A 12404-nucleotide genomic window follows, 5' to 3' on the forward strand; every position below is an offset into this window, starting at 1 on the left:
CTGTGAGCTCACACAGGCCCTGCTGGTGGGTTGTGGTCACTGTGAACACACAGGAGCTGGAGACACCTCTTGTGTAAAATGTGGCAAAGCAAACACAGCTCAGAAAGCTGCTGGATTCTCCAGACTAAAATGCTGGTCAGGGTGGGTATATCTGGTAAAAGGATCACAGTAAAGGAATCTGTAGTTCTTGAAACCACTTGCTGCCTTCTTTTTTTTTTAATGTATCCTGTTTTTCTTGCTTTCAGTGATAATAGAGCTCAAACTTCACTCTTGGATTACTTTTTTAAATCTTTTGTTTACAAACATAATATGGTCCCTCCTTGTTTCTAGTATAGGAGGAGGGTACCAGGACAGGCACTAAAACACAGCACAGAAAATGCACAACCCAAAGCCCTCATAGTCCTTATCCATCTTGGTCAGAAAAGGAAGCAGCTGCTTTTTAGGACAAAGCTCCCACAGGTTGCTGGCAGCATTTACACCTTTCTGAAGGGCAGATTCCTTTGCTGGTGCTTTCAGACAAGCCTGTTCTCCACAGGCCCTTGGCTCACCCTCCCACCCTGTCCTGGAGCCCAAGGATTTTACCAGCATGTTTTAATCCATGGAAAGTGGAAAATGGCTGAAATTTAAAGCAATTGTGTTGTCTTCCCTGAGGGCTTTTACAATTACTTTGTGTTGCTGTGAGATCCAGTTCTCTTGCCACCAGATGGCACCTAAGCCCAGCTGATTGGAAATACAGCTTTTCAACAAGCCCATAGTAATATCTTATTTCTTTAAATGTGCACATCTACAAGACCTGTTCAATTCTATTTGTCAGGAATTATTAAGGATTTATAGAAACATGAAAAAAGACACCTGAATTTGGGTGGGGCTTAGTGAAGTGAGGTCACTCAGAGCTGAGGCCATGGCTGATGTTGGGGTGGTGGTTGTGTCACAAAAACATTGTCAGCCCTGGATGATGAGGCCACCTCTCACAGGGTGTGGTTACAAGTAGAATCTTTATTTGGTTCAAATGACAGATACACGTTACATTTTGCTTTGAAACTACATCTGTACTGAAACCCTGAGACATAAACATTTAACTAAGTAATTTCTAGAAGGATGCAAAGGCACAAAGAACAGGAGGATGGAATTTAACCTCAGAACAGTGGTTGGCAAAGCAGTGAACAGCCCCCTGCCCTGCAGAGCCTGGGCCAGGGGGTTTGTGTGTGGTGCCAGTTCCAACTGATGGTCCCATTGCTGGGCTCCATCCTTTGGGATGATCCCATTGCTGGGCTCCATCCTTTGGGATGATCCCATGCACTCAGCCAGGTGCTGTGCTCCAGATTTGGTCCCTTTTTTTCCAAAGGGATTAATCCAATCCACTCTCAGTGTCCTTGTCCCCTGGTGCTCTGTGAGGACATCCCTCACCCTCAGCCAGGCCCTGGGCTTCTCCATCACTGCCAGCCCCTGTTAAAAAAGCACAAAGGGAACACACAAATAAAACTCACTGGTGGTCTTTAATACTGAAAAAACAAACGTAGAGCCCAATTTTTTAAAACCATTTAAATGAAATGGTTTAAAAGAAACCATTTAAAAGAAATCTTCTGTAGAAAAACAAAATACCATTTTAATTCCTAATTTTTTAGGATTCCCACACAAATGAAAGGAAGAGGTGATTGTAACTAACAATCTTCAACAAAAGCTGAACAGACCCTTACTTTTAGTGTGCATGTGCCACCCACCTTTTCCTCTGTGATCAGTGATGTCACTGTAATCTTACCATCCTCTTCCCATGGGCTTGGCTCATCTGGTTGGTGGCAGACTGGTGACAACAGCAGCTGCTCCTTGGGCTCAGTGACCACCTCTTGGATCAAGGGTTTCAAGGGGGCTGCTTTTTTATCTTTGATCTCCAGGTGTCTTTCTGAATTAGCAGGCTCTGTAAAGAAGCTTTCAAGAAGGGGTCTTAAGTGCTCCTCCTCTTCATGTTCTTTATGGCTCTTACATACATTGGAAAAAATTGCTGTTGGAACTTCTTCTACTGATTTCTCAAACGTGCTTTTACTGTTTTCCTCTGATGCAGAATCGCTGTCATTTGTCCCTTCAGAAATTATTTCAATCTTTGGGTGATAGTCCTGCTGTAAAGGTAGAAAATGTAATTGAAAATACATTATTCTTAGATGTAAAAGCTAAAGGATGGGTTACTATCCCTTGGATCCATGTAACAGTTGTCAGCTTTGATGTGGTGTTCTCCTAAAATGCAGGGGAAGATGTGCTTCCCCCCCAGCCCTGCTGCTGTGTGGATGGCTCTTGGGTTTAACTATTCCTCAGGCTTCAGTGACCAACTGACCATAAACCAGTAACAGTTCATAAAAAGCCCTATTTCAGCAATTCAGCAGCGTGTGGGCTGCATTGCATTACTTTACTCCAAACCTGACTAACATCTTCATCTGTATTCAGTGGAGAACTGAGCACCCTTTGCAGCATGACAGCTGCTAACACAGACTCCTGCACTAATCCTTTGTCTTTTAATTGGAGGCTTTGTTGGCCAAGACATTTTGCAACCCTGCTGTGAGTCTGTGGCCAAAAGAGAAAATAAATTCCATGCCTTATGCTGACTGTCAGAAAAGTTGTAAGACTTGTAAGAACATGTCCTGTACCAGCCCCTGTCTCCAGCAAGGCCAGGATGATTCTTTGATTAGCAGAAGAGCCAAAACTGTGCTTTTAGTCTTTGGTGCCTTCTTTTTGCCCCTTCTGTTTCTGCTTATAGGCTTTTGCCTAAAAGATTAGCTTGAGCAAAGCAAAGTGCTAATGTGCTCGAGGACTGGCCTGCAGTGGAGCAGAGCAGGTTCAATCTCTCTGTGTTTTCAGCTGAAATGCCAGATTTTATTCAGCAGCAGGTGCTTTGTTCTCTCTATTCAGTCCTTTGCAGCATATTAGTGTTGGTAAAGTGTATTTTAAGAGTAATCTTCATTATAACATTACATACTACTAAGAAATTAAACTTATGTAACTGGTGCATTACTTGATCTTAGGATTTCATTATCCTATTTTTGCTATAGAATAATATAAAAATCAAATTAAAAAAAATATTGACAAGTGGATATGATCTGCTGAAATCATCCATTTTAGTTTATAAATGCATAACTGATTGCACCTCCCAACCCAGCATTTCACAACTTAGATTATCCTCACTTTGCAAAACATTTGTGAATGTGTTTAAGGAAGCTTCATTACTGGAATTAATAAAAACGTCACCTTCTGAACAAAGATTTCCTCTTCTGGGGGAAATTCAGTTACATCTACATCTTCTAAATCAGGCAGTTCCTGAAAACAACCACAGATCATGAATCAGGGATTAGCTCCTGTAACCCATGGAGGAGGACACCTCTGCTCACTGGGAACCTTCTCCAGGGTGAGGTCAGGGGTGTGAGGCCACAGCAGTGCCCCCCTGTCCTCCTCTCACAGCTGGGGCCAGTGCAGCATGTCCTGAAGTGACACAGCTTTACAAAAACAGCATTCAAAAAGTACAACTTAAGATATGAGACTCATGTCAGTGGGTGGAATTTGGTGTCAGCAGGGAGGTGAAATAGCTGTTAGTGTTGTTGCAATCAGCAGGGTGCACCTGCAGATCAAACCAAAATCACTTACTAAAAGCCATCCTGGTTTAGGTTTATGGGATGTGGTTCAAACACTGCCAAGGCCTGTGCAGCAACAGGAGCTTGTTTCTGCTTGACAGAGGGATGTCATAACCACCACATTGCAAATCCTCTCACTCTCCTCCCTTATCTCACTCCCGACACAATCCACAGTCGGGATCTGAACCAGGACAGCTGTGCTGCTCCAGAGCTCCTCAGCAGCCCTTCCCAGCCCTTCCCAGCCATTCCCAGCCATTCCCGGCCATGGCAGCGCTCCGGCTCCTTGGAATGTCTGCGGTAACGTGAGTACAGGAGGGGGTTTGCTGGGAGGAGCTCTTGCTGTTACTGAACATGGCTGGAGAACAAAGTAGCAAAGGACACTGAAATGTGCATTAGTGTGTGATCTGGGTTTGGCTTTTCTCCTGCAGAATTAAAATAGTCGCTGTTTAAGAGTCTGAAGAACCCCCTGGGTGCATGCTGAAGAGTTCTTTAGGTTACACTTTGTGCAGAGGAGCTTCCTGTGGTGCCACTGAGCACCAGGGGGAAAACAAACACTGAACTGATGAGTTCCTCACATCGTGGGTACCTACAGTATCACCACATATTTAAAGCCTTAATTTCAGACCCTGCAAGATCTGCTTTTAAAGATAGTATTGTGTATGCTTTGAATTGCTGCCAGTTCTCTCCACTGTGTTTTTTAAACCTATTATTAAAGACAGCCAAACAGGAGGAGGCAGCAGCAAACTCTCTACTGAAGCAGTGGGCTGAGCCCTGGGAGAACATGGAATTTTTTCCTGGGAGATTGAGAGCATGGCAAGGATATGAGAGTTTTCTGGCAGTAGTTAAGCATGGCAGTGTAAGGTATCAAAGAGTGTGTGAAGTGCTCTGGGAAATGGTAAGGGCAGGAGTTTGTTCTTGCTGGCTGTGTCAGTGTGACACTGTCAGTGCAGCAGCAGAGTCCTTGTCAGAACACACTGGACAGTTCTGCTCTGAAGGGAGGGTGTATTTCTCAGTGGTATCCATGTCCTCCCCAGGGTTAAGTGTGGTAAACATGTTTAAATGTTGCATCATCAGACAGTAGTTTTAGATAATGCAGGGCCATATTCCAAATGTCAATTACTTATTATATACCTGAATAATGCAAATCCTGCTTTTCTTGGAAATAGACCTCCAAGTTCTATTTTGAGAATTAATTTATAATACCTGATAGTGGTAGGTAACATTGACAATGATGGGGTTGCTATTTCTTCCTTATGCTTTCTCTGCAATAGTTCACATTTTCAACTGCATGTTTCATTTGAGTTTTGCTTAAGAGGACCAATGTATCTACTAGATTCTTTTTGATATGATTTGTTTTTAAATGAGAGCCCTCATTAGCTTCTCCAGAGAAATCAAAGAGATAGAAGGTCAGCTTCAGATGATTTATAGGACAAAAGCATTTGTAGGACAAAAATTTTAAGGACAAAATAAACTTTGGAAGCAGTGGTAAATTCTTTACATATGCCACACTGGACAGAATGAATAGCTCTGCAACTTTACCTTCTGGGTTCCTTTTACTTATCCTAATAGTAGAGCTCTCTTAAGAACCTGGGCATACAGTTTTACTGGCCAGGGTGTTACAGGAATTACCTTGGAGAAGACAATACCCACATGTAAACTTCTAAAAACCTCAATCCAATACATACATCAAGGTAAAGTTTCTCCAGTGTCTCCACATTGAACTGCTCCATTCCAGCAGATTCATCCCCTTCAGGAAGCAGGGCCTTGTCAGTGGCTGCCTCCTGTCTTGGCAGATCTAAAGAACAAACAACAGTCAGTTGGAGAGAACTAACTGAATAAAACAATATCTACATTGCAAGGGCACTGCAGAACCAAACTGCTGGGGACTGACCACCACTGCAGAATTCACAGCTGAATCCAGCACTTTGTCTTTCCAGCATGTTCTTGGTCTCTCTTATATCTTATATTGTATGATTTCATATTTTCATTTGGCAATAACGTATTCCACAATCTATAAAAGCATTTTTCCATGTGTGAGGGCACACAACCACCTCTGGAGGGATGAGCAGCTTCTGCTGGCAGACAGGCTGCACAGTGCCACCAAGGGAAGCCTGTCCTGCCACTGAACCTGGCATCTTTGAGAAGTGCAGTGCCACCCTTACGTTGCAGAAGTTGCAGGTTAAGCCCTCAGAATTTTTTTATTTGTTGTATTTAAAGAATATTTTATCCAGTATTGCTTGATTTTTCCCTAGTCACTGTGGAAATCTAGTGGAATGTTCTTATCTATGAATCAGCAGAGGCTGCACTAAGGCAGAGTTTGGCTCATCATCTCTGCACCCCCAGTTTGCTTTGGTTCCTCACTGGTACGTTACCATCTGTCTCCTGGTTGAGATTTGCACATTTGTAAAAGTCTGGTTCCTGCACATCCTCTTGAACTCCAGCAGGAATATTTCCAGATGTGTTATCTTCCCTATTTGGCAGAAGTGTTATCACTTCATCACTAACAGCAAAACCTTCATCTTTAAATTTCTCAGTCTTCTCTTGAGCTTCTTCCTCTTCTGATATATTTGAAGGCTTTGATGTGTTAGAATTTCCATCACCATCTTTTGAATTTGCAGGTGCTCCTACAGAAGAAACAAGTTCCTTAAAATTGCTAAGTCAATCTACCACTGCTCATTCTAAATAACCAAACATTACTACCCTGGCCTAAAATATGCAGCAAAAGCTCCTACTTGGTTTGAGCAGCTGTTTGGGGATGAGTAGTCCTCCCAAGACTGCAGCAATGTTGTGGGTTTTCCCATCTCAACTCCCCAGCAAATAAAGTTCCCCAGCAAAAAAAAAATCATCTAGAGAAAACACTGTAGTAAACAATTGGCTGGTCCTTATAGTTAACTTTGAAAAGACTCACAAGTGACTACATATTTAAATATATGCTTGAGGACTTCGATGGATCAGCAACAAGTGCTGGTTGTCCTCTCCTTTGTGCAATTCACTTGCTTGCAGAACAAATTTTACTTGTTAGTCAACCCAAAGAATATCAGATAAAGACTCCTCTGCACATCCAAATTGAAGTGGTCACAGGCACCTCCCAAAATTGTAAGCACAAACCTTCTAGGATATCTGTTGCACCTCCATTTCCACATCTTGCACTTGTATCTCCTTCTTCCATGCACTTCTGTCTTTTATTTTCCTCTGCTTTTTGCCTCATTGCTGCTAATGCATCAATGCTATCTTGGATTTTTTTTCTCTCTCTGGTTTCCCATTTTTCCCTTTCTACTTTCTCAGCTTCAAGCCCTCCAACAGCCCAGGCTTCTGCACAGGCTCTAATGAAAACACAAAACCTCACTGTAATACAGCTATAAAAGCCCATCTTTGCAATGACAGAGAAATTTAAAATAGCTTGAAACAGCACAAAATAGAAAAAAAAGCATTTAGCAGTGACAATCCCTTATGCAACAGGGATGAATGTGTATCTCATCTTGTATGTGGAACTGAAACAAAAAAAAATAAAGCTAGCCAAATGCTGGTGATCACAGCCCCAGAGATTGGCCTGGTCTTGGCTTGGCTCTTCCAGACACCCACTCAGATTCTGCTGAAAGCAGGATTTGCCTCTGCTCTACAGACTTGGCCTAAGAGCATTCTGCTCAAGAATTCTTTGGGGAAAAAACAGATTGCTTTTTTCTGGGTATGTTAGACGTAGAAGTCTGCAATACAATACTCTTGTCCTCTAAGTCACCCACCTTCAATAAATTGTACCGGTCAGTCTTCCTTTCCTTTCATGACAAATTTGACAAAAAATCAGTGATCATCAGCATTTGATCTTTATTGCTGTGTGGTGAAGAAGGCTGTGTTTCTTACCTATCCTTTGGGAAAACTGGCCTGTCATCCAGATATGTTAGTTGTTTTAGTCGAACAATAAGTGTTTTTCTGTAATTAGCAATTTTCCTTATCACCTCGTTTCCCATCAAATTCAGCACGTGCTAGAGAAACAAGGGGAACCATTTTTAAAGTTGAGTAGCAAAAAAACCCCAATCTGGATATGCACTTTCCCTGTCATTTCAAAAACAAGAGGTGAATAAAACACCCTGAGTGTTACAGGTAATCAACAAGAAATAAAATAATGATTAATAATGTTTCTTTTAAACCAATGCCTGTTGTGCACTGAAGTACCCAACCAAAGCACTCCATGGGGCTCCCCCACACACAGGACAGGAACCCTGAGCTGTGTCTGCCTTACCAGGTTAGGCATGGTCTCCAGAATAGTTACAATGCTTGGATCACTGAGGCTGTTGTGGGAAAGATCCAGAACAGAAATACTGGGGCACTCCTGCAGGTGCTGGATGTCCTCCACTGTCCTCAGCTTGTTGTGAGCAATCTGCAGAGTCTGCAGGACTTTCAGACAAGCTGCAGGACAACAAGGACAAGGAGAGGGAAGGTAAGAGTTGTTGCTTCACAGAGGGGTTCCTGGAGCAAGTAAAAAACTGCATTGTCAAACTAATTGTTTGTATTGAATTTGGAGATTTTTTCTAAATTTGTTATTCTGCTATATGCACTTTTTGGCTAGGCCTCCAAAGCTGCTTTCTTCACCCTGGGAAAAACAGCTGTTTGGTTTTGTGGTAGTGGTTGTCCTTCATTCACATTTCAAACTAACTAGTTACATGCATTTCAAAATTTTCCAATGTATGCAAGTGGTAACGTAGAGGAATTGTTTTTATTTTCTGCTGAAGACAGAATAAATCTTTTAGCAGACATAAGAGATTCAGTAATTGTGTCTGCAACTGCCAAAGCACATCTTAACTGTAAAGTAAATAGTGAAAACTGGATTGTCAGCCTGTCTGCAACACAGATGAGACTGAGATGGTACTAAGAAGTGAGGAAAAAAACCCCTAATTATTCTAGGTATCCACATGAAAGTAGTTCCTACGTATTTTCTCTTTTTTCATCTATTTAACTTGCAAAATACATAGGTTTGACTCCTCAACAGAAGCCCTGTGGACTTTGGTATGGGATATTGTGCAAAATTCTATCATGAATAAAATTATCCCTTGAAACTAGTGGCACTGATAACAGCTTAGTCAGAGCTTAGGAACGTGGCCAAGGTTACAACACGTTGTACCAACAGTTCTTACAGAGATTCTCAATGGTCTTAATGTAGTTGTTACTGATGTTGAGGGAATCCAGCTTCTGTAAGGGTTCAAGGTTTTCAATCTTCTCAATTAAATTGAGTTGCAAGTAGAGGCAGCGCAGCTCTGTCTGAGCCTGCAGGTTCTCGATCTTCCTCAGGCCATTGCACTGCAGCCACAAACACTTGAGCCCCGTGTATTCCTCCAGGTTCTCCAGCCGGTCAAACCCTGACAGAAAAGAGGTTTGAGAATGAACTGGTGTTGGCTGAAAGGGGCCTTTGGGAGAGGCAGTGCCAGGCAAGCAGAGCTGCTGCAGCAGCCTGGGAGAGAGAACACTGGCACTGAGGGGACTGACGGGATTCCCTCGGAATGAACGGCACCGTTCCCGGCCCAGAAAGGGCAGGACCAAGTCAGGACCTGTTCTGGATCTCATGCAGCCCTTTAGATGCCAAATAATACATAGCAAACCCAAGGCCAAATGCAGAAGGTAGCATGTCCTAATTATCTGAAAAAATTCTTAGGCTAACTTGGACCAGCTAACTGCATCATGCAAAAACCTGCTCAAAGATCACAAGAGGACAATCTATGTTCATTCCAACACCTTTTTTTTTCTTTCAGTAGTGTTTGCTAACATGCAGTAAGTCTCTACTGTTCATTTTCTTCTTGACCATTTTTATTTGGCAATAAAAAGGTTCTAAAAGCTGGAAAAAGCTCTTTGTATAAACACATTTAAGGAAAAATACATATATTTTCCTCTGAATGCAACCCAGACCAGTATTTTAAGACATTTCTCAGAGGCTATTGTTTTAGGAAAAAAACCAAAAAATATGTCCCTTGATTCCTACTGATCCCTTGAATGACTACACAAAGTGAATTAGAATTATTTTTCTACCTTCATATTGAGACATTTTGTTTCCCAATTCCAGTATTATATAAAATTAACTTATGTTTTTAATTTAAAAGAATTATTAGATATCTTACTTTAGTGAGCCATGAAATAGATTCTCTGCTAAAATGCTACTTGGAATGATAAATCTAAAGAGTCATGTCCACATCTTACCTTTATAATGCAAGTAAAGTGTATCATTTAAGTAGGGGGTCCAGTATAATTTCTGCTGTTTACAGATGTCCAGCAGAGTCTTTTTTGTCATTCTAAAATAATAACAGGAAGCAGAAGCAAAACAAAAAATGTATTTCAGTGCACATTCTGAAATCTTTTGCTTCCTTACAGATTCCAATGCAACACAATTAATAGTTCTTTCATGCAACAGAAATGGCTACAGCTTTCAAAACTATACTCCAAATTAAAAAAGCAGTAGGTTTTTTTAGAGTGGCTTTTCATTTCTACCTGTTTGAGTGAGTTACCAGACCCTTCTGCTAAAAAACAGCAGGAAAATGGGTAGAGAGTCCATCTTCCTGGAAAAGAGCAGCGTGATTCTATGTCAGCTTCCCCTTCGTTCCTCTCCAATTCTTTCCTCTGTTCCTTGTTGCTTTGGTACAGGACCTTTGGTGGCACAGCCACTGTGCAACATTTTTCTCAGACTAGAAAAATCAATAGTTCTCAGCCCAACATTTTAATGAAATGCTGACTCTGAAATAGCACTCAGGAAAGTTTTACTGTGCAGCTGTGGCCGGCTGGGAATGCCACTAGGAATTCACACAGTGCCTTGTCTGAACTGATGCTGAGAAATGGTCAAATCTACTGGCAAATGACTCCCACAAGAGTTTGCACCATTTTCTCCAGATCCACTAAATAGACTGCCTCGTGGTTAGAATGTAGTTTGCTACTGTGGCCATAAAAACCCAAACATCTGGACAGATGCTGGAGATATCACTGATTCCTGATTCATGGATTATTCTTAAGTTCATCTGCAAAATTGTTCTCCAGAGTTGAGATCAACATGCAGAGTAGCAAAACTCCCACTGACTTCAATGCTGCCAAGATTTAAATAAAACACATCCACAAGCAATGTATTACCTTACAGAGCCCCTCTTTTCTGCTGTCCTTTGACTGGATGAGCTGGTTACAGACTCGTGATCGACTCCTGATTTTTGTTCATTCTGTTGGTCTGCTCTGGACATACAGTTGACAGCTTTCTCTTGAGTTTTAACATCTTTGTAAGTAAGAAAATTAGTTGCAATTTAACAGCAAGGGTGGGGAAAATGTGTCATGTTGCCAGTTACTTCAGAGAAATATTGAAGAGCACTTGAATGTGAATTTCAGGAAGAGGAGGGTTTTAACCAAGGTTTTTGCTGACAATTTCAATGAAACTTAATGTTTTTAGAAGGCAAAGTAGTAAAAGTTTAACTGCTGAAATCTGAATTTATTTTTTTTTTTTAGATCTGGAAGTCAGGTAATACCCACTAGTCCTAAGATTATTACAATGTACAGTAACGATAAAGTACTGGCATCAATGTTCTTATGGTCTTAGACATCTACTATGTATTACAAGTAATTAACACTAATTTGCATTTAGCAAGACTCTTAACTTTGCATGTAGAGAGACTACAGTAATGGTGCATCTGAGTCATCCCAAGCACTGTCTGTTAGTTTAGCTCTTCTACAGATTTACCCTTTTGCTCTCCTTGGAAGGTGTCTGCAGAGCTACACTCATTCACGCTGTCCTTACGCTGCCTTTGATCAACTGCAATTTCAATATTCTTCTCTTCAGAATCTTGCTCTGGACCTTCTAGTTGCACTTGTAGTCCGTACATTTAAAAAGAGAGCACAAACAAGATGATTGTACCAGCTCATTTAAATATGATTGTAATTGAAACATAATAATAGGACTCATTTAAAAGGACAAGAGGCAACGGGCAGAAAGTGATGCACAGAAGTTCCACCCGAACGTGAGGAAGGACTTTACTGTGGGGGTGACCATGCACCGGGACAGACTGCCCAGAGAGGGTGTGGGATCTCCCTCACTGGAGATATTCCAGAACCTCTGGATGCAATCCTGTGCCATGTGCCCTGGGATGGCCCTGCAGGGTGTTGGGCCAGATGGTCCCAACCACGGTGGTCCCTTCCAGCGTGACCCATTCTGCGACCTGTGCTCTGTGATTTAGGGGTCAGGCCAGCTGTGTGATTACAGCACAGGAAAAAGTACCTCTCCAGCAAGAGGAAAGTAAAGAAACCGAGGTAATGGTAAAAAAAGGGACAGGCAGGTAGCAACTGAGCACGCCTCAGTTATGGCAGGATTTCCAGTGACTTTGCCGGGAGAAAGCACAGCCTCGTGTGGCATCCAGGTGAGCAGTTAACAGACGATGTCAGCTCATTGTGCTGGCCAGAGTGTCCCGAGCTGGTCCTGGCGAGCCAGCCCGGGGCTCACCTGCGCTGCCAGCGCTGCCCTCACGCCCTGAGGGGGCAGCTCCGGCTGTGGGCTCGCCCGGCGGCGCCTCCGCCGCCTCCGGCGCTGTGACCTCCCCTCCGCCGCCGGCCCGCTCTGCGGCGGGCGCTTCCATTCTCACAGCCCCCGAGTCGGCACCGGACTCACGGCCGGACTTTTGCGGACAAGGCGCCCGCAGGTCCCGGCAGGGCAGGGAGGGAGCGCGGCCCGGCCCCGCCGCCACAGCCGCCACCGTCGCCATGGCGACCGCGCGCCACGGCCCACAAGGCGCCGCGGCCGATCCCGGCGGCCCCGCGCGGCGGCGGGGACGGAACGGCCCG

At 43.1% G+C, this 12404-nt stretch overlaps 2 protein-coding genes across 4 annotated transcripts in view; one reads left to right on the top strand and one right to left on the bottom strand.

Annotated features, from left to right (window-relative positions):
• Nucleotides 1–976: 976 nt before the first annotated feature.
• On the bottom strand, nucleotides 977–12338 carry DNAAF1 (dynein axonemal assembly factor 1). Of its 3 annotated transcripts, none has more exons than XM_027698165.1 (14): nucleotides 12067–12338; nucleotides 11311–11436; nucleotides 10716–10851; nucleotides 9798–9889; nucleotides 8744–8965; nucleotides 7852–8018; nucleotides 7473–7594; nucleotides 6723–6937; nucleotides 5987–6238; nucleotides 5300–5409; nucleotides 3235–3303; nucleotides 1760–2111; nucleotides 1297–1446; nucleotides 977–1265 (listed from the first exon to the last, which is right to left on the bottom strand). In XM_027698165.1, exons 1-13 carry the CDS (start codon nucleotides 12323–12325, stop codon nucleotides 1349–1351), a joined length of 2220 nt encoding a protein of 739 aa, XP_027553966.1. In that variant the 5' UTR covers nucleotides 12326–12338; the 3' UTR covers nucleotides 977–1265; nucleotides 1297–1348. The 3 variants fall into 3 exon arrangements, with proteins under 3 accessions (XP_027553966.1, XP_027553965.1, XP_027553967.1); XM_027698164.1 differs by having other exon boundaries at nucleotides 1760–2114; XM_027698166.1 differs by lacking the exon at nucleotides 11311–11436 and having other exon boundaries at nucleotides 1760–2114.
• Nucleotides 12339–12362: 24 nt separating this feature from the next.
• Nucleotides 12363–12404, top strand: part of HSDL1 (hydroxysteroid dehydrogenase like 1) — a 10762-nt gene continuing 10720 nt past the window's right edge. Inside the window, exon 1 of the mRNA XM_027698169.1 lies at nucleotides 12363–12404. The gene's annotated coding sequence lies outside the window, so the exon portion shown is untranslated.

The sequence above is a fragment of the Neopelma chrysocephalum genome, unplaced genomic scaffold (genome assembly GCF_003984885.1).
Source record: "Neopelma chrysocephalum unplaced genomic scaffold, ASM398488v2 Primary Assembly neopelma1_125, whole genome shotgun sequence".
Taxonomy (NCBI): domain Eukaryota; kingdom Metazoa; phylum Chordata; class Aves; order Passeriformes; family Pipridae; genus Neopelma; species Neopelma chrysocephalum.